The 22,636-nt window shown below is 46.6% G+C and overlaps 1 protein-coding gene across 1 annotated transcript in view; it reads left to right on the forward strand.

Moving 5' to 3' along the window:
* LOC110534570 (zeta-sarcoglycan) overlaps window positions 1-22,636 on the forward strand; it is a 319,301-nt gene that overhangs the window by 244,342 nt on the left and 52,323 nt on the right. Inside the window, exon 4 of the mRNA XM_090210223.1 lies at window positions 19,682-19,769. Coding sequence (XP_090066349.1) covers window positions 19,682-19,769 — 88 coding nt within the window. The remainder of the gene's footprint in view (window positions 1-19,681; window positions 19,770-22,636) is intronic.

The raw sequence follows: 22,636 nt of genomic DNA on the forward strand, positions 1-22,636 counted from the left end.
GAGGCAGCGCTCCTAGTGGCCGGAGACTTTAATGCAGGGAAACACAAATCCGATTGACCTCATTTCTACCAGCATGTTACATGTGCAACCAGTGGAAAAATAATTCTAGACCGCCTTTAATCAACACACAGAGACGCGTACAAAGCTCACCCTCGCCCTTCATTTGGCAAATCTGACCATAACTATCCTCCTGATTCCTGCCTACAAGCAAAAACTAAAGCAGGAAGTACCATTGACTCGCTCAATACGGAAATAGTCAGGTGACGCGGATGCTAAGCTACAGGACTGTTTTGCTAGCACTGACTGGAATATGTTCCGAGATTCTTCCGATGGCATTGAGGAGTACACCACTTCAGTCACCGGCTTCATCAATAAGTGCATTGATGACGTCGTCCCCACAGAAACCGTACATGCATACCTTAACCAGAAGCCAAGGATTACAAGCAACATCCTAACTGAGCTAAAGGGTAAAGCTGCTGCTTTCAAGGAGCAGGACTCTAACCCGGACGCTAATAAGAAATCCCGCTATGCCCTCAGACAAACCATCAAACAGGCAAAGCGTCAGTACAGGACTAAGATTGAATCCTACTGCACCAGCCCCCCGACACTTGTCGGATGTGCAGGGCTTGCAAACTATTACGGACTACAAAGGGAAGCACAGCCGCGAGCTGCCCAGTGACACGAGTGGACCAGACAAACTAAAGGACTTCAATGCCCACTTTGAGACAAGCAACACTGAAGCATGCATGAGAGCACCAGCTGTTCCGGACGACAATATGATCACGCTCTCCATAGTCACGCTCTAGTCATGATCATAGTCATGATCACGCTCTCCATTGTGAGTAAGACCTTTAAACAGGTCAACATTCACAAGGCCGCAGGGTCAGACAGATTACCAGGACGTGTACTCCAAGCATGCGCTGACCAACTGGCAAGTGTCTTCACTGACATTTTCAACCTGTCCCTGACCGAGTCTGTAATACCAACATGTTTCAAGCAGACCACCATAGTCCCTTTGCCTAAGAACACTAAGGTAACCAACCTAAATGACAACTGACCTGTAGCACTCACGTCTGCAGCCATTAAGTGCTTTGAAAGGCTGGTCATGGTTCACAGCAACACCATTATCCCAGAAACCATAGACCCACTCCAATTTGCAAACCGCCCCGACAGATCCACAGATGATGCAATCTATATTGCCCTCCACACTGCCCTTTCTCACCTGGACAAAAGGAACACCTACGTGCGAAGGCTGTTAATTGATTACAGCTCAGCGTTCAACACCATAGTACCCTCAAAGCTCATTACTAAGGACCCTGGGACAACTGTATCCTGGACTTCCTGACGGGCCGCCCCCAGTTGGTAAGGTTAGGTAACATCACATCTGCTACGTAGATCCTCAACACAGGATCCCTCCCTCCTGTACTCCCTGTTCACCCATGACTGCATTGCCAAGCAAGACTCCAACATCATCATTAAGTTTGCCGACGACACAACAGTGGTAGGCCTGATCACCGACAACGATGAGACAGCCTATAGGGAGGAGGTCAGAGACCTGGCAGTGTGGTGCCAGGATAACAACCTCTCCCTCAATGTGATCAAGACAAAGGAGAGCACTCCCCCATTCTCATCGACTGGGCTGTAGTGGAGCATGTTGAGAGCTTCAAGTTCCTTGGTGTCCACATCACCAATAAACTGTCAAGGTCCAAACACACCAAGACAGTCGTGAAGAGGGCAAGAGAACGCCTATTCTCCCTCAGGAGACTGAAAAGATCCTCAAAAAGTTCTACAGCTGCACCATCGAGAACATCCTGACTGGTTGCGTCGGTACCGCCCTGCCAAGTCTAAGTCCAACAGGCTTCTTAACAGCTTCTACCCCCAAGCCATAAGACTCATGAAAAGCTAACCAAATGGCTACTCTGACTATTCGCTTTGAACCGCCCATTTTATCTGTTACTTTACCTCTACCTACATGTACAGATCCATCAATGTGCCCCTGCACATCGACTTGGTACCCCCTGTATATAGCCTCGATATTGTTATTTTATTGTTGCTCTATTATTATTTTGTCAATCTTTTTCTTAATACTGCGTTGTTGGTTAGGGGCTTGTAAACTAAGCGTTTCACGGTAAGGTCTTGTTGTCTTCGGCGCATGTGACAAATACAATTGATTTGATTTTGATTAGATTTTATATGTGGTCGAGGTCAACCACTTATAACAGTTGATTGGATCAGTCATATAGGTCAATGTAAAAGCCTCTTCATTCTCGCTTTGTTTCTCAATAACAGATCAATGATCATGGTCATAATTCAGCAACGTTATGACAGTTAACACACACACACACACACTCCGTATACTTTACAAGGCCCCATGCAGGAAACATGACGCCGCTGTACAGATGTAGGATCTTAACTCTGTTGCTGAGAATTTTCCCTGCACAGCAGGAAATGCGAACTTGTAGTGTATTTAAGTTTTATAAAGGCTTCTGTTTGTGATTTTCACTTAGAAATGTCAGACTTGATTTGCCGTGATGAAAAACCCCTACAAAAATGTCCATTGATTATAATCCACATAATAATGAACATTTCCTGTTCCCGCAGGATTATTTTACTGCTGTAGCAAACTGGCACAAATTAAGATCCTTCATCTGTAAGGGTGATGTCTCGTGGACAGACACAGGTAACATAACTGGTATTATAGACAGACTGTGGGTTGCCACTTCTTGGTGACGTCATTGATAATTTGGACAAATCACAATTTTGCAGGTGTTCGCATCTTTCAGAAGGGGATACTAGGTCCGTGTTCTCATCTTTCAGAAGGGGATACTAGGTCCGTGTTCTCATCTTTCAGAAGGGGATACTAGGTCCGTGTTCTCATCTTTCAGAAGGGGATACTAGGTCCGTGTTCTCATCTTTCAGAAGGGGATACTAGGTCCGTGTTCTCATCTTTCAGAAGGGGATACTAGGTCCGTGTTCTCATCTTTCAGAAGGGGATACTAGGTCCGTGTTCTCATCTTTCAGAAGGGGATACTAGGTCCGTGTTCTCATCTTTCAGAAGGGGATACTAGGTCCGTGTTCGCATCTTTCAGAAGGGGATACTAGGTCCGTGTTCTCACCTTTCAGAAGGGGATACTAGGTCCGTGTTCGCATCTTTCAGAAGGGGATACTAGGTCCGTGTTCGCATCTTTCAGAAGGGGATACTAGGTCCGTGACTTTCAGAGAGGTTGGAGGAGCTACCGCGATGCTTCAGCTCTTGGTTCGAGTTTCCTTTCCAACATGTCTCCCTCCTGAACTTCATCAAGCCTCTGATGCAATTATGCTTGATCTTTGTTCTGTGTTTCCGAGATGACTCCGATTATTGTAAGACAGGTTTGTGCTGTAGCTATTGATGTCGCAGTCCTATTGACAGACTGCCTTGTTGGACCTTGGTCCCGATCTCCTTTGAAAAAATATATTTTTTTATCTCAATGAAACAAACCTGGTAAAATATACAGTATATTTTTAAATGTCTTGAAGATACCTGGTGCTGCAGCAGACTGACTGCATGTTCCTTGTGGCGTGTTCCAAGAGTGTGCTGTGCTGTCATCCTCTCTCTCCGCACCATGAGGGATGAGCCGAGGCCTGCTCGCCAACACGGACTCTTCTAATTGTCCCCTCAGGGAGCTAATGATATTCCAGCTTCCTCCGAGGAGTCATTTTCCTCTCTTTATCAATCACTAATTTCTCTCGCTCTCTCTTTCTCTGTCTCTTTATCACCCCTGACACAATACTTTCAGCTGACAGGCACTGAAATGGAACAAAACACAAATTGTAAGTTTCCATTGTAAAATGTTGCGTGCCCTGGTGAACACTACCCTGACTAAAGCTTTGTGGAAAAACCTTCTCGTTAGCCATTTGTCAGTTTGTCTATATTCATTGCTTGGGTTTCTGAGGGTCCAAACACTTTCGGGCACTTTTTCATTTTTAAGAGTAATTCGTTGTCAGTGTTTTGATTTTAGAGTGGCTTCTTTCTTTGGCCACATGGCTGACATTGATTCAGCCCTCTGCGGTATACAACATACTGTAAAGAGGAAATAGTTCAATGCTATTCTACCCTATAGTTCAAGACTTCACACTTCAAAGACTTCATACAAATGATTCAGTGAAGCAATCGACGCTGGGTGGTCAAGAAACTCGAGATGGTTATGTGCGAGCACACACGACCTTTGGGCATCGTCCGTATTACCCACTACACACCGCGACTCCACAATATTAAAAAGATACCAGGAAAAAAGGCATCTTCCAACTTCAGAAGTGATCCATAAAAGTGAAACAAATGAATCTGAGAAAAAAAAATGTTTCCCGGGAGAAGCGTGAGACTAAATGTTTTATTCAGACCAGGACAAGGGGTATGAGGCACCGGATCGCGACCCATGTAGAAATAGGCCCCCGTTTAACATTTAACAAGCTTTCCAGAGTGATGGAACGTCGAAGAAGGCGACTTGGCCTTCAGGAGAAGGGAATGAAAGGGAATATTAATTCACATCATCACCAGAGATCAAATCCCGCGCCCAGATCTTCTTCTTCCCAAAATGCCGCGAGCCCTTTCAGCCCCTGCCAAATATATAGATGTAGAGAAGGTAGAAATACCTCTTTTGTATAGATCATTGAAAAGTTAATGCAGAATCAATTTCTTTGGATTCTGATTTGGATGGCAGATTTGAGTTGATTTGAGTACCTTATCTTGGTCCTAGGAGCACATTATTATACTAGGATCTGTGAGGAATGAGACTTTATTAAGAGCAAATAGATGGGCTGGTAAGCTAGTTCTTTTGACAGCTGTAGATATGACTAATCATCATGTCAACGATGGTATCCGAGAGTGGGATGTACTGTAAAAATGTGTTGGCCCATTTTAGCAATCCTTTATGAGTTTCCACTGACTCAGACTTCGTATTTTTTGTGAATTCAGAATGGCTGGCACAACTTGCAATACTGTTGTATTCACACTGTTCCACTTCCATAGAAATCTGCTGGTAGCAGACTTACTTAGTCAACCGTGGCCAAACGAAGTGCAGCCAATCAAATCACGGCATGACTAAGCCAGAAGTCATGGCAGCTGTCGGCATGGTTACCAGGGCCACGCCACAACTACACCAGGCAGTTCATTAGTCGAATAAACAAAGCCTTTTTCATGTCTTTAATCGATCTGACACTCTACAGAGGCTTTGGTGCACCTTCACTTACACACACACACACACACACACTACCAGACTTTAGTATTCATTGAGCATCACAGGTTACGGTTGTTCAACTCACTGAAATTAAGAGACATTTAATTAATTAATGGCAGCAAATTGACATTACACTGGTGTCTGGACTGGTTTTATCTTGGTCCCCATCAGTACCTAATGACATTTCCATGTATGTCACACGGCCTGGGGAAAATGGCATGGCACGCTTCCTGTTTTTACAGAGGCAGTGGGATGGTCTCCGGCTGCACCGCGCTACCAAGGCAAATACTAAAGGTGACCCCACTGATTGAGGAAAGAAGAGGGGGGTAGAGGGAGGATACAGGAAGGTAGAGGGAGGTAGACGGAGGATACAGGGACGTAGACGGAGGATACAGGGACGTAGACGGAGGATACAGGAAGGTAGAGGGAGGATAGAGGGAGGTAGAGGGAGGATAGAGGGAGGTAGAGGGAGGATACAGGGACGTAGAGGGAGGATACAGGAAGGCAGAGGGAGGTAGAAGACGGGGGTAGAGGGAGGATACAGGAAGGTAGAGGGAGGATACAGGAAGGTAGAGGGAGGTAGAGGGAGGATACAGGAAGGTAGAGGGAGGATACAGGGACGTAGAGGGAGATAGAGGGAGGTAGAAGAGGGGGCTAGAGGGAGGATACAGGAAGGTAGAGGGAGGTAGAGGGACGATACAGGAAGGTAGATGGATGATACAGGGAGGTAGATGGAGGATACAGGGAGGATATAGGGAGGATACAGGGACGTAGAGGGAGGATACAGGGACGTAGAGGGAGGATACAGGGACGTAGAGGGAGGATACAGGGACGTAGAGGGAGGATACAGGGACGTAGAGAGAGGATAGAGGGAGTAAGAAGGAAGATACAGGGAGGATAGAGGGAGGATACAGGGACGTAGAGGGAGGATACAGGGACGTAGAGGGAGGATACAGGGACATAGAGGGAGGATACAGGGACGTAGAGAGAGGATAGAGGGACGTAGAGAGAGGATAGAGGGAGTAAGAAGGAAGATACAGGGAGGATACAGGGACGTAGAGGGAGGTAGTGGGAGGATAGAGGGAGGTAGTGGGAGGATAGAGGGACGTAGAGGGAGGATAGAGGGAGGTAGTGGGACGTAGTGAGAGGATAGAGGGAGGATAAAGGGAGGTAGTGGGAGGATAGAGGGACGTAGAGGGAGGTAGTGGGAGGATACAGGGACGTAGTGGGAGGATAGAGGGACGTAGAGGGAGGTAGTGGGAGGATAGAGGGACGTAGTGGGAGGATAGAGGGACGTAGTGGGAGGAAGAAGGAAGATAGAGGGAGGATAGAGGGACATAGTGGGAGGATAGAGGGACGTAGAGGGATGTAGTGGGAGGATAGAGGGACGTAGAGGGAGTAAGAAGGAAGTACAGGGAGGATAGATGGAGGTTAGAGGGAGGTAAAATCAAATTAAATCACATTTTATTGGTCACATACACATGGTTAGCAGATGTTATTGTGAGTGTAGGAAAATGCTTATGCTTCTAGATCTGACAGTGCAGCAGTATCTAACAGGTAATATCTAACAATTCCACAACTAAACCTAATACACACAATCTAGTAAAGGAATGGGATGTGAATATATAAATATAAAATATATGGATGAGCAGTGACAGAGCGGCCAAGATGCAATAGATAGTGAAGGATACAGTATATACATATGAGATGAGTAATGTGAGATACATAAACATTCGTAAAGCGGCATTATTAAAGTGACTAGTGTTCCATTTATTAAAGTGGCCAATGATATCAAGTCTGAAGGTAGGCAGCCGCCTCTCTTGTGCTAGTGATGGCTGTTTAACAATCTGATGGCCTTGAGATAGAAGCAGTTTTTCAATCTCTCTGTCCCAGCTTTGATGCACTTGTACTGACCGTACCTTCTGGATGATAGCTGGGTGAACAGGTAGTGGCTCTGATGGTTATTATCCTTGATGATCTTTTTGGCCTTCCTGTGATATAGGGTGTTGTAGGAGAGTGTTGTAGGAGGGCAGGTAGTTTGCCCCTGATGATGCGTTGTGCAGACTGCACCACCCTCTGGAGAGCCCTGTGGTTGTGGGCGGTGCAGTTGCCGTACCAGGCGGTGATACAGCCCGACAGGATACTCTCAATTGTGCACCTGTAATAGTCAGTGAGGGTTTTTGGTGACAAGACACACTTGGTGACAAGACGCGCTGTTGCGCCTTCTTCACCACACTGTCTGTGTGCGTGGACCATTTCGGTTTGTCGGTGATATGTACACCAAGGAACTTTCCACCTTCTCCACTGCTGTCCTGACAATGTGGATGGGGGGTGCTCCCTTTGCTGTTTCCTGTCCACAATCATCTCTTTTGTTTTGTTGACGTTGAGCGAGAGGCTGTTTTCCTGACACCACACTCCGAAGGCCCTCACTTCCTCCCTGTAGGCTGTTTCGTCATTGTTGGTAATCAAGTCTACCACTGTAGTGTCGTTTGCAAACTTGTTGATTGAGTTGGAGGCATGCATGGCCATGCAGTCATGGGAGAACAGGGAGTACAGGAGAGGGCTGACATTGCACCCTTGTGGGGCCCCAGTGTTGAGGATCAGCGGAGTGGAGATGTTGTTTCTTACCTTCACCACCTGGGTGAGACCCGTCAGGAAGTCCAGGACCTAGTTGCACAGGGCGGGGTCGACACCCAGGGTCTCAAGCTTAATGATGAGTTTGGAGCGTACTATGGTTGAATGCTGAGCTGTAGTCAATGAACAGCATTCTTATGTAGGTATTCCTCTTTTCCAGATGGGATAGGGCAGTGTGCAGTGTGATTGCGATTGCATCGTCTGTGGACCTATTGGGGTGGTAAGCAAATTGAAGTGGGTCTAGGGTAACAGGTAGGGTGGAGGTGATATGATCCTTGACTAGTCTCTCAAAGCGCATGACAGAAGTGAGTGCTACGGGGCGATAGTCATTTTGTTCAGTTACCTTAGCTTTCTTGGGAACAGGAACAATGGTGGCCATCTTGAAGTATGTGGGGACAGCAGACTGTAAAAGGGATTGAGAGAATATGTCCGTAAACACACCAGCCAGCTGTTCTGTGCATGCTGTGTGGACGTGGGCAGGGATGCCGTCTGGGCCGGCAGCCTTGCATGGGTTAACACGTTTAAATGTTTTACTCATGTCGGCCACGGAGAAGGAGAGCCCATTGTTTTTGGTAGCCTTGTTGGTAGCACTGTGTTGTCCTCAAAGAAGTTGTTTAATTTGGTTTTCTGTTTGTAATCCGTTATTGTCTGTAGACCCTGCCACTTACGTCTCGTGTTTGAGCCGTTGATTTGTGACTCCACTTTGTCTCTAAACTAACACTTTGCTTGTTTGATTGCCTTACGGTGGGAATAACTACACTGTTTGTATTCGGTCATATTTCTAGTCGTCTTGCCATGATTAAATGCTGTAGAACGTGCGTTCAGTTTTGCGCGAATGCTGCCATCAATCCACGGTTTCTGGTTAGGGAAGGTTTTAATAGTCACAGTGGGTACAACATCTCCTATACATTTCCTTATAAACTCGCTCACTGAGTCAGTGTATACATTAATGTTATTGTCTGAGGATACCCGGAACATATCCCAATCCCCGTGATCGAAGCAATCTTGAAGCGTGGAATCCAATTGGTCAGACCAGCATTGGATAGACCTAAGTACCGGCGCTTCCTGTATAAGATTCTGCCTATACGAGGGGAGCAACAAGATGGAGTCGCGGTCAGATGGAGTCGCGGGGTAGGGCCTTGTATGCACTGCGGAAGTTAGAGTAGCAGTGATAGAGTGTGTTACTCTGCAATCGATAATCTGATAGAATTTAGGTAGCCTTGTTCTCAGATTAGCAGATTAAAATCCACAGCTACAATATATGGTTTCCAGTTTGCATAATGTCCAGTAAAGTGATGGCCTTGATGGCCGTTTTGGTATCCGCTTGCGGGGGGGATAAACACGTCTGTGACGATAACCGAGGATAGTTCTCCTGGGAGACGATACGATCGGCATTTGATTGAGGAATTCTAGGACAGGTGACCAAAAGGACTTGTATGTTATTACAATTACACCATGAGTTGTTAATCATGAGTTGTTAATCATGAAACATACACCACCGCCCTTCTTCTTACCAGAGAAATGTTTGTTCCTGTCGGCATGATGCACTGAAAATCCCGTTGGCTGTATGGACTCCGACAGCATGTCCAGAGCTAGCCATGTTACCACCCAGGACATCTCTTTGGAAAGCAACTCTTGCCCAGATTTCAACGACTTTGTTAACTAGGGAGTGGACATTAGCGTCCGAAGCCTCACTAGAAGACCGCTCCGGCACCCTCTCCTCCGACGGCGTTGTTTTGGGTCGGCCTCTGGAATCAGTTCAAATGCCCTGGGAGGTGCAGACAAAGGATCAGAGGGAGGATAGCGGGAGGATAGAGGGAGGTAGAGGGATGATACAGGGAGGTAAAGGGAGGATACAGGGAGGATAGCGGGAGGATAGAGGGAGGTAGAGGGAGGTAGAGGGAGGTAGAGGGAGGTAGAGGGAGGTAAAGGGAGGATACAGGGAGGATACAGGGAGGTAAAGGGAGGTAAAGGGAGGATAGAGGGAGGATGGACGGGGGATACAGGAAGGTTAGAGGGAGAATACAGAGAGGATACAGAGAGGATACAGGGAGGATACAGGAAGGTTAGAGGGAGGATAGAGGGGGATAGAGGGAGGATACAGTGAGGTAGAGGGAGGTGTGCTACTTTTAGAGTTGGGTTCAGTGATTCAAGGCTCTCTCTCTCTCTCTCTCTCTATGGTTAGGAGCTGTAGCAGTCTTAGTGAAGCAGAATTCACATCAGTTTAATGTTTGCAGGCCCTGCGACTTCGGAACCGACCCCACTAAAGTAGTACACAGTGTATCCAGATATGCCTATAACGCGTGTACCGAAATGAATTTGATTACCAACTCATGATCTTTCATGTTGAATCATATAAAAATGTGATCAACAGATTCCACTGCATCATTATTGCATCAACATTGCACTGCATCAATGATGATGTTCTCCTCACACCACACAGTACAGCTCCGAATTCACACAGGAAAGGGAAAAGGACATGGAGAGAGGGAAAGGGCAAGAGAGAGGGAGAGAGAGCACATTAGATGACTTTCCTGTTTCCCGTTATATGAAACATCTCTGCCATTAAACGTCAGCAAAGGGAATTGGTGGAGATGTCTCGAGCAAGTAAATGTGCCAACAAAATGCATCACCCCAAAGATCAATGGACAGGCAAAAAGATGCAAATGAAAGCCTCACTCTGGAGTCTGGAGAGTGTGACAAGAAACACGACACTCCCTCATCTCCTTTACAAACTCAGCGGATGCGAGAATTCAGTTTGAACTAGCTCCAGCTTCGTTTAGGGAATTGACGATACATAATTCAATGGAACCAGAGACAAAATGAAAAGAAGTAACAAAATGGTGGGGGACGGGCCAAATAACACTTCTGTAATCAGCAGCATGCAAAGAGAAAACACCCGGTTGATCGCGGGCCAGTGGAATGACAAGTCGGGCTCCAGAGGGATATAGTGGCTGTTTAATCAGTGTGAACGGTTAAGTAATCTATAGCTGTGACCGACAGACTAGTTCTGTGCATTTTAGTCAGACATGTTTGATACAGGATACGTTGACCAAGTCCCAGAGATAGGAAGAGAGAGGGATGAACTGGAAACGTCTTGGTTGCCTTGGTTGACCCTGTAGTTAAGCCATGCTTTTTTAATGAGAGCAGAGATCCTGTTAGGCCACGGAGACTATATAAATAGTCAATGATCATTGATTATATTTGTATGATGGAGACTGAGCTACATCTCTGATGTGACTTGTCAAGAAGAATCCCAAGACTAAACCCTTATTTTGTTTGCCTTGCCTTTTAAGCGGCCAATAATGGATATGAATCCAAACTAGTCGAACATATGGTGCATTTGGAAAGTATTCAGACCCCTTGACTTTTTCCACATTTAAATGTCTATAAACCCTGTTTTTGCTTTGTCATTATGGGGTGTTGAGTGTAGATTGATGAGGGAAAAAAGGTATTTCATCCGTTTTAGAATAAGGCTGTAACGTAACAAAATGTGGAAAAAGTCAAGAGGGGTCTGAATACTTTCTGAATGCACTGTATAATTGCCCAGCTCAGATTGGGTGTTTATTACATAAATCACTATCCTCTAGCTTCATTTTGAACCTTCGCTCGGGGATAAAATAAAACCTTTGAGCAAATTTAAAATAAAATTATATTTATGGCATTTTGGTGTCATTACCATACTCTTGTGTTCAGTGACCAATGTTGGTGTGATGAGTGACATTACCTGAGACCTGCCTAGTCTGAAGCTTAGCAGTCCAACGCAGTCTTGTAGGCACGTAGGAGACCCGAGTTCAAACCCAGTCGGTGACAGTTGTAAAGCACAGACGTCACTGGTACCCTGTGTAGTTAACCCTCAGCGCAGTCCACTCTGCCGTGACACACACACACACACACAGATTGGACCGGCTGACCCCGGCCCCTCTAAGTCCTTTTAAATCCAAGGGGGTCAGGGTGAGTGACAGAAGCGGGTAGGATGTGTTATTAATGTCTTATTACTATGTTATAAGCGTGTTAATATGGTGTAATAAATGCCAGGGAACACAGACAGACAGAGCAAAGACAGGGCTGAGGAAACTGAAATCACACCAAAGCCCTTCGCTTAGAAGAACCGATGGGAGGGGGGGGGGGGGTTTATTTACACAGTACAGGCTGTCTGGCCCTGCCTGGAGGCCTGAGAGATGGACTGGCCCTCTGATCAATAATCTATTAGTGGAGAGACATGCCTCTGAAGGCCCCAGGCAGACTCACACACACCTATATACACACTGTATGTCTGTGTGAGTACAATTGTATGTGTGTGTGTGTGTGTGCATACCTGTGTTTGTTCATGTCCATGTTTTATGTTTGCATGTCTTTGTGCATATGTTGACAGCAACTGTGTACGCATGCAGCGTGTGCTGCGTTTGTGTTCTTGCATGTCTCTATTTTCTGTGTGTGTGTGTGTGTGTGTGTGCGTGTGTGCGTGTGTGTGTGTGTGTGCGCGTGTGTCTAGGTACTGCTCTGTTTCAGTTGTCGTGAGCAGCCTAGCTGTTTGGAGAAGGAGGTGCTTTCTGTACCCTTGAGTGCCATGGATACAGGAACCTTTGAAATGGGTTTTTTTCTTGGTAAATTTGATTGGTGGATTCAAATAAAGTGTTTAAAATGTGTGTGTGACAGCATGGTGATTGACTAGCAGCAGGAGTGAAGGGGATAATGGAGGTGATAGAAGGAGTATCAGAGGTGGGCGCTCTGCGTCACATGGTCTCGTCTCAAAGGATGTTGGGATACGCAGGGTGCAAACAAGGTGGACTACAGAAGAGAGCAGAGGTCTCACTGTGTGTGCACTGCATGAGAGTGTGTGTGTGTGTCGTGTGTGTGTATGTATGTGTGTGTGGGGGGGGGGGGTCTGTGTGTGCACTGCATGAGTGTGTGTGTGTGTGTGTGTGTGTCTCGTGTGTGTGTGTGTGGGGGGGGGGGGGGGTCTGTGTGTGCACTGCATGAGTGTGTGTGTGTGTGTCTCGTGTGTGTGTGTGTGTGTGTGGGGGGGGGGGTCTGTGTGTGTGTGTGTGTCTGTATGTCTCTGAGTGTCTTTCTGTGTGTGTGTGATACATTGCATGAGGATGTTCTGTCTCCCGTTTGTCTCCACATTCATACAAACAGGTTTGGATTGTCTGTCTTTCCTCCAGTGATGATAAGGGTTTAGCATTGTTGAAAGACGTCTCTAGAATGTAATGTGGTAAAAGGTTGGGGACAGCTTGTGGAGTGCTGTAGCCTAGCAGGTAGAGCATTGGGCCAGTAACCAAGAGGTTGGGGACAGCTCGTGGAGTGCTGTAGCCTAGCAGCTAGAGCATTGGGCCAGTAACCAAAATGTTGGGGACAGCTCATGGAGTGCTGTAGCCTAGCAGGTAGAGCATTGGGCCAGTAACCAAAAGGTTGGGGACAGCTCATGGAGTGCTGTAGCCTAGCAGGTAGAGCATTGGGCCAGTAACCAAGAGGTTGGGGACAGCTCGTGGAGTGCTGTAGCCTAGCAGCTAGAGCATTGGGCCAGTAACCAAAATGTTGGGGACAGCTTGTGGAGTGCTGTAGCCTAGCAGGTAGAGCATTGGGCCAGTAACCAAAATGTTGGGGACAGCTCGTGGAGTGCTGTAGCCTAGCAGGTAGAGCATTGGGCCAGTAACCAAAACGTTGGGGACAGCTTGTGGAGCGCTGTAGCCTAGCAGGTAGAGCATTGTAACCAAAAGGTTGCTGGTTTGAATACCCGAGCTGACAAGGTGAAAAATTGATCAATGTTCCCTTGAGCAAGGCACTTAACCCTAATCTCCGTACTACTATGGCCGACCCTGTAAAACAACACATTTCACTGGACTTATCCAGAGTTTATGTGACAACAGAACATTATTTAGTTGAAGTAGTTTGTGTGATCCATTAATAGACATGGATCAGGTGTAAATATACTGCTGCTATATGCCAGGGTGTTGGATGTCCATCGTGTACCGGTAGGATTGATGTTAGAGGCTCTTAGTTACAGTAAAAGTTGAAATATTTAGTTGGCTCTTGTCAAGTACAAAGCAGTCTCATAACTCATATCGTCTTATACTGTAAGTTGTCTCATAACTCATATCGTCTTATACTGTAAGTTGTCTCATAACTCATATCGTCTTATACTGTAAGTTGTCTCATAACTCATATCGTCTTATACTGTAAGTTGTCTCATACCATATGTAGCTATTAGAAGCTCTTGAAGTGTTGTGGCTGAAGACCGACTGATGTGTAGCTTGGCTACAGGTCTGAGTTCTGGAGTTCTCTGTGCGTTCTGTTTGCTTGGTGAAAGGCACACGTTGTCGGACACCCGCAGGCACGAACGCATGGACGCACACACACAGTGAGAATCCCAGAAGCACAGCTAGTCAGTGGTAGGAACAAGAGTCGCTGTATTTTCCCTCCTGCAACTCAGGTCCTGGTCAGGCAGAGTAAAACAGTCAAACTGTGAAGTAGTCCGGTAGAGCTGCAGAGAATGGTGATGACTATACTCACTACTTCTGCTCCCTAAACAAATGTTCTCCAGGTTGAACCTCAGCGTTGCGTCTTCTTCTCCAGGGCCAGATTTATTTGCTGCTTGGCAGGCCCGGAGGGGGGGGTAAGGCAGATCCATCGCCCCGATAAGATACTCTGCTGGGGAAAAGACAAATGGTGCCCGGAGGCACACTGTTATGCCTCATGTCCACCAGATGCATCAAACTCTTTGCGTTCCGGGGGAAGTCATTAATTGTCAGTGGAGCAGTCGGCAACGCTACGTTCTGTGAACCGCATGCGTTCAAAACTATCAACTCGCGCGTTGCTTTACGGTGAGGAGGTACAAACAGAGGTACACACACAGAGCGAACGTCAAGTACGGAAAATACCGGCGTTACATCCTGCAAAACAAAACTCATATCATCTGGTGGACATAAGGCAGGACACCGATGCCAATCCGGCTCATCCATCCTCTATATCAATCAATCAAATCAAATGTATTTATAAAGCCCTTTTTACGTCAGCCGATGTCACAAAGTGCTGTACAGAAACCCAGCCTAAAACCCCCAACAGCAAGCGATGCAGATGTAGAAGCACGTACATTACTGTTGTTGTGGTACGCCCCCGAGGGATCCATTCTTTCACACGCTGAATCATTTTGGTTTTGTCAATTTTGTCCTGAGACTCACTAAAACCCACCTGGCGCTCGTTTTGGAAAGCGGACGTAATCGAAGCGGGAAACACTATTGCTGCACCTGCCAATGGAATAATGTCACACGTGTCGGAAAGGGGAGCGGAGAATTGAAAATGATGTCCAGAATGCCTAAGCAGCACCACATTTGTGAACACCATTGCTTGTTAACCCCTCTAGTAGCGTTATGAGGGCCACCGAAAGCGTTGCCCGTTTTCTTTCTTTTCATTAATTCGCCTACTAAATGTACACACTTCACAGGGTTAAATTCAGACACTGGGGTCTTCAGAGAGTCCTGTGGAGGGATGTCGTATTTATCCTCCACCAGCTGCATTGCTATTCACAGCAGCAAAGCTGAAAGACCGATAAGACCCTACCGATCCAACCCTGCACTCTTCCGCTTATTACCCAACTAATTAAATTCAGCTTTCTGACGTGCGTCCGCCTATACAAACGACCAAAGTGAAGGGAATCTATTGACTGTCTAATTATTCTTAGTACAGTGAAACTTGAATGTGGCCATGAATGGACTTGAAGAGCCAACCCAGGCTTAGACTAGAGAGGCTTCTGGGTAATTGCCCGAAATACAAAACACTTTGAATTTAATAAGATGCAACCGAAATCAGAAAGCCTTTAAAGGACAGGATTGAAGGCGGAAGAGATTGAATAATTGGAAGGGCTATTTCTTTGAAAGAGGGATTATAAGGTTACATGGATGTCTGTTTACCAGCTAAAAATTAATATATGTTTGTTAATCAGCATTTGGGCTCTGAGGCTTCCCTCAAATCCACAGAGAATTAAATTGTAATTATTTAGGATATGCTCTTTTCCACAGTGACTTCAAATCACACACAATTGAACGTAGGCTACAGTGGCTGAGCCTTGGGGCGATGAGTCCATGGAAGAATTCAGGGCCCAGTGTTTTCACGCATAGCAAAGTCCTATCAATTGAAACTGCGTGGAGAACAATACTAAATCCCATCATACGCACCATTGCAAATAATTCATTCCAAAAGCGGGGTATTCACCAATTAGGTGAGGCGAAATGATTTGGTGAATGCTACCGCCGAGCCGGTCCACGGCATTCTAAAATTAGAGCCAAGCAGGTGTGATTTATTAGTTTGGGCCTGCCGTCATAAACAGGAGAAAACAATGAAAGTGGGGATAATGAATCGCAGGTGGCAGAATGGGGAAAAAATCTATCTGTCTCTCTCCCTCTCTCTCTCTCTCTCTCTCTCTCTCTCTCGCTCTCTCTCTCAATCGGATCAGCAACTCTCTCCCAATTTAACAGGATATTCTCATTTGAATTCACGCCCGAACAGCGGCATATTAATTTGGGGAAATCAACAGAAAAATTGGGTCACCTGCAGTTTATTCATTCCCCTACGTTTTTCATTATAGAGAGAGAGACCTGCTTCTCAGAATGCATTTAATGAATTCATCTTAGTCTGGGCATCGTGGGTAGTCTTTTATTTGTATTTTTTTCCTGAGGAATATTTCTGTCTGTAATAAAGCCCTTTTGTGGTGAAAAAATCAGTCATGTGAAATCCATAGATTAAGGCCTAATGCATTTATTTCAATTGACTGATTTGCTTATATGAACTGTAACTCAGTAAAATCTTTGTTATTTTTGCTCAGTATAGAAACGGAATTGGTTCCTTAAAGAACCCTATATGGAATCCAAGGGTTCTATATGGAACCAATTTTGGTTCAGTGAAGAAGAAGTATGTAAAGATGACTACTGGTCACCTTGGTGTTCCAGGCCTACTACATTGCAGATGTTGCACTGCATCAGCCAATGGTTGCGTGCCACCTCCTCGACAGTCGAGCATCAGGTTGCTTTATCATATGATGTGGTTATCTGATATGTTAAACACCCATCCAGACGTTGTTAGATCTGGCGTGCATCTGCAATGTAGTCAGCCTGGAACTGGTCGAGTCTTGAATTAGGGGTCTCTGGCCAATCAATGACCTTTCCTCGTCTCTGGGTAGAAATCGACCTGACAGTGTGTTGTGGCACACACCTCTACACACAAGCTGGTATAAAAAACACTGTCCGGACACTTTGCATTTGGACCTTGACTTGGAATCAGTAAGTAGTGACGAGGTGAGAGTTGTTCCTCTGACCGTGACGACGGAGGCTCAAAGCACAGAGCGTTATTTTAATGAATTCTCCTAAGTCATGGTGAAGCGGCAGGACGGCGCAGGACACCGGAAGGACGGCGCAGGACACCGGAAGGACGGCGCAGGACACCGGAAGGACGGCGCAGGACACCGGCAGGACGGCGCAGGACACCGGCAGGACGGCGCAGGACACCGGCAGGACGGAGCAGGACACCGGCAGGACGGCGCAGGACACCGGCAGGACGGCGCAGGACACCGGCAGGACGGCGCAGGACACCGGCAGGACGGCAGGACGGAGCAGGACACCGGCAGGACGGCGCAGGACACCGGCAGGACGGCGCTAGTGAACTCCACCCTGCGGTGTGTGTTTGAGACTATGACTATGGGTGCCAAGCTGCTCTAAATAAACCCTGTTTGACTCTTACCACATCCCCCCTCTTTTGTTTTCGAGATTCAAATGATGACGTCATGTTTTGCACCGTGCCAGTTTCAAAGTCTCTTGTTTCAGTGTTTTTCATAGCTAGGACCAGGAGTTTTACCGGACTACATTTATAGCTTGTAACGAGGGGTCAGTAGTTTTACCTGGTCAGGTCACATGGTCCAATAGATAGCACTTCTACAAAAAGCTCTTCCTACGTTCCCTCTTGACCTTGGGAGGCGACTTCATCACAAAGGGCCAGATTTCATGTACGTACTGTATGTGGGGTGTAGAGGGAGGGTGGAGGAGGGAGGAACTAACAGGAACAAAAGAGAGCGCTCTGGGAGAGAGGAATCGGCACCTGGCACACTTCTAAAGAGCCAGCACTTCAGACATCTAAATCCCTTCAACTGAGCCCGTGTGTGTGTGTGTGTGTGTGTGTGTGTGTGTGTGTGTGTGTGTGTGTGTGTGTGTGTGTGTGTGTTTCTAACGGTGTTTGTGCTCTTCACCAATCAAACTGATTGCACAGAGACTCAAATGAACTCTGACCTGCAGTCAAGCTCACTAAGCCAGTCTCAGGCCACAACCCCGGGTCCTCAACCGCTGCACCTCTCAACTTTTAGGGCAATATTTAGCTGGCTTAATATAAGCCTGTGACTTTTCAGAGGATCCTCGCCACTGACTTTGCAACTTTTAGAATGGTCTATGCTATCAGGGATTCTTGGGACGTCCCAACTCTGACGTTACCCCATTGACGTTGACATTTGAAATGGTTAAGGTAAGGGTTAAGGTCAGGGTTAAAGTAAAGGTTAAGATTAGGTAAGGGTTATGGTTAAGGTTTGGGGTAAGGGTAAGGGTAGGGGTTAAGGCTAGGGTTTAGGGCATGGCTGTCTCAAGGATCCCAGATAGCACTACCCAATTTAGTTGGCTTAATATAAACCTGTCACTTCACGGAGTGGCTGAGACATTTGCATTTGAACGAAAGGGTGGAGTGTATTGACAGACTGTGTGCTGCAGCAATTGAATTAGTGGTCATATCAGGACCATTCAAGAGTTTAGATGACTCCCTGGTGTAAACACGTGGGTTTATTTAGTGGCTGCTGGGTTTTTCCTTTGTGTTGTACCTTGGTATAGGGATTCTCTAAAATCGCTTCCGGCAATGGCCATGGGACTGATTCATGTTAATGAATCACTCAATGGAGTCATCCTGAGGAAATTATATCAACATTTACGGCAATCCAATCTTAGTCACTAATTCTCCATTTTAAGTCTGAAGATGTATTCGTACTCATCGTTGAAGGTCATGAAAAACATATTCCATTTCAATCCTCATTTCAACAGAGCTTTCGACTAAGTGTTCTCAGCGTTCCGCTGTTGTGTGCATTGTTCGCTCTCTGTTCAAAGCCTAAATGTTCTAGGAATGAGTGAGTCACAATCACCGCATGTTGTACTCAGATGGAATGGAGAGGGATCAACTTATTTATAGAGGACCGTTGCAGGGCAACATCAGTTCAGAGCACTGTTAGATATGTGTCTCTTCAAACACAATGGACTTCAATGGAACTCAGTGAGGTTGTACACTCTGCCATCAGGTGGTTGTTTTAGAAACATCACACAGACGGACGGACGGGGAGACAGACAGACGCTGTTATTGTCAGATACACCAGACAGATAACAGTGATATATGTTGTTTTACAGGGTCAGACATAGTAGTACATGCCCCTGGAGCATTTTAGGGTTAAGTGCCTTGCTCAAGGGCACATCAATATATTTTCATCACCTTTCTGGCTTGGATATTTGAACCTTGCGGTTACTGGCCCAACACACTAGACTCCCTGCCACCCTACAGAGAGAGAAGGGGTGGAAGGGGAAGAGAGGTATTCTGTATGGTTTGGCATGTAAAGTGCCTGTTAGGGGTTTATTAAGCAGTAGCATGAGTGACTGACTCGTCCTTGACCCCGAACAGTGCCGGTACATTTATTGTGAAGATTATTCATTGTTGCTGTAGCCATTTGCTCTAGCGATTTGCTCTCTCTCTCTCTCTCTCTCTCTCTCTCTCTCTCTCTCTCTCTCTCTCTCTCTCTCTCTCTCTCTCTCTCTCTCTAGGACAATCCTCTGATCCTGCAGTCAGACAGGAATGTGACGGTGAACGCAAGAAACAACCTTGGTCAGCTAACAGGACAGCTCACTGTGGGTGAGTCAGCCTCCGCCGCCACCAGCTGGCCACACACACACGTACACACACCCGCCCCACACACACCCCCGTTCACACACACACATGCAAACACACCCGCCCCTACACACACACACACGAACAAGCACACACACACACACTAACACACACACAGATTACCTGGACTCTTGAACAAAAGTAGCCCATCTTGGGTAGTTGTGTTCCAAGAAGTGGAACCCCAAGACAGCAGGGCCTCAGAAACCCCCGGGCTGGGGAGAACCCGACCAAGCACATGATGGGGCTTCCGTTAACTATCCCCGCCCCCTGGGCCACAACGCATGGTGCCTCACTGACTGACTGACTTGCTGGCTCCAACACATCATTCTGGGGGAGTTCTGCATTGTTCCGGAAGTCCGGAACAGAATTCCCTCCTCTCCTCCTGTCAGAGATTCCAGAAGGATTCCAAGGGTTTCTGAAGGAGCTCTGAGTCAGCATGTTGACAACACTCACACACTTTCTAGTCAGGAGGAAAGGGGCTTTCGGAGGGAGACTGTGCACACGTTTTACTGGACTGCTGCCCCCTTGGATATGGCCATGATTGATTGGGAAACTGGTATCTGGACGGGACTCATACATAGCAGTAACACTGGCAGACTAGTGGACCCACAGGAGAGAGAGAGAGACTCAACCTTCTTAGATGGCTATCATTGTACTTATCAGCTTAGTGGTCTCTGGTCCAAGGAGATAAGGGTACCTGGTGAGACCAGTGTGACCCTGTCTCTTAGTGTGGTACTCAGGCAACCTTAGTGTGTTAGTCTCTCTCTCTCTCTCTCTAATATTTCTCTCTTCCTCCATTCCCTCTGACTCCTCCCCCTCCCTCTTTCCCTCTCTCTATCGCTCTCTCTTCTCCTCTCTATCTCTTACTGTTCTCCGTCTGTGAACTGGCTAGTGATAACATTCATTTTCCAACTTTGAGAACAGTGTGGTACTTTGGAGTTTTACTCCACATCCTGATCGTCCCATCCACAGTTTCCTCTCTCTCTCTCTCTCTCTCTCTCCCGCTCTCTCTCTAATTTACTCTCTCTCTGTATGTCTCTCTCTCTCTCTCTCTCTCTCTCTCTCTCTCTTTCGCTCTCTCTCTCTCTCTCTAATTTACTCTCTCTCTCGCTCTCTCTCTCTCTAATTTACTCTCTCTCTCTCTCTAATTTACTCTCTGTCTGTCTGTCTGTCTGTCTGTCTGTCTGTCTGTCTGTCTGTCTGTCTGTCTCTCTCTAATTTTCTGTCTGTCTGTCTGTCTGTCTGTCTCTCTCTAATTGTCTGTCTGTCTGTCTGTCTGTCTGTCTGTCTGTCTGTCTGTCTCTCTCTCTCTCTCTCTCTCTGTAATTTACTCTCTCTCTGTAATTTACTCTCTCTCTGTATCTCTGTCTCTGTCGGTCGGTCTGTCTCTCTCTCTCTCTCTTTAATTGACTCTCTCTCTCTCTCTCTCTCTCTCTCTCTCTGTCTGTCTGTCTGTCTGTCTGTCTGTCTGTCTGTCTGTCTGTCTGTCTGTCTGTCTGTCTGTCTGTCTGTCTGTCTGTCTGTCTGTCTGTCTGTCTGTCTGTCTGTCTGTCTGTCTGTCTGTCTGTCTGTCTGTCTCTCTCTCTCTCTGTATTTCAAAGTTCCTCTGTCCATAAGCTCAGATAAATTATATTACAGTCAATTATGAGACACACTTTGAAATCACGGCTGATGTGCTCTGATCATAAGGTCCTTGGAGGAGACACGCACACACAGTTCACTTGGTGCTATTAGGGCATTGGAACTCCACACACACACACACACACACACACACCTTATTCCCCTCCCTCAGCCAGTTGCTAAAGGCCATGAAGTTACCCCGTGGCACAGAGGAACAGACAGGGCCATCACTGAGCCTTGAGCACTGCACTCTGTTTTATCCTCCTTCTTTTCCTCCCTCCCTCCCTCCCTCCCTCCCTCCTTCCTTCCTCTCTATTCCTGTCACCTCGTTAATTTGAGTGAGGACCTGTCACGGCCCATATCCGAATCAGGGCTCGTAAAAATGAAAAGTGAACTTGGCCCACTGAAAGTAGGCTTTTGGCCCCCCTTTCTGACACCAAAATGCTATTTGTCTTCCTCTCCATGTAGAAATTGCCTTTAACCACAGATCTAGGATCAGCTAAGCCTCTCTAAATCCTTAACAATCAGAAGTGAAGAAAAACTTGAAAACTGTCCTTGGATCAGTCTACAGCAGCAATCTCCTAGTCCTGTGTCCTCCTTCCCCCCTCGGAGAGAGAATAACATCATGAGAGTATTTTCTGGACGTGGTGCCCAGCTGCTCGGAGGACAGCGAGGGCGAACGGGAACGTCTGTTGTCTTTTTTTGTTGTTGGGGTGTGTCATTGACTTTTCATTTGTATAAGTGCATTCTGGGTAATAAATGGCTTTCTCACTTTGCGGGAAGATTTCATTACGACCGTGGCAGGAGACAGGCGACCAAAACTGGCGACGGGGGCCAAAATGCATTTTTGGGAAAGACAGCGCATAAGGGCGTATGTGACTGTGAGTGTGTGACAACAACGTCACAGGGATCACTCTCACCCGCCACGCTGCCAATTTTAGAAGTGACTTTCACTGTCCAGCCGAACACTCTATCCAAAACACTGCTTTTAAACCCTTTCCTCTCCTTGTCCCTTTCCTAGAAGAAATGGACTTCAAACCATAAGCTGGCAAACTCCCCTATGACTTTGTAATGAGCTTCTAAACTTCGGGCTTCATTTATGTCCCGTTATCTTCTCCTGCTCAGTAATTATTTTCTCTTTTAACTCGGAGGAATCGTTCCACTAATTTTTTTTGTCCAGCTGCTGTATCATGTGGAATGGATTAAGGCAA

Source organism: Oncorhynchus mykiss, chromosome 19 (assembly GCF_057628025.1).
Source record: "Oncorhynchus mykiss isolate SJ-2025 chromosome 19, ASM5762802v1, whole genome shotgun sequence".
In the NCBI taxonomy this organism is placed as follows: Eukaryota; Metazoa; Chordata; class Actinopteri; order Salmoniformes; family Salmonidae; genus Oncorhynchus; species Oncorhynchus mykiss.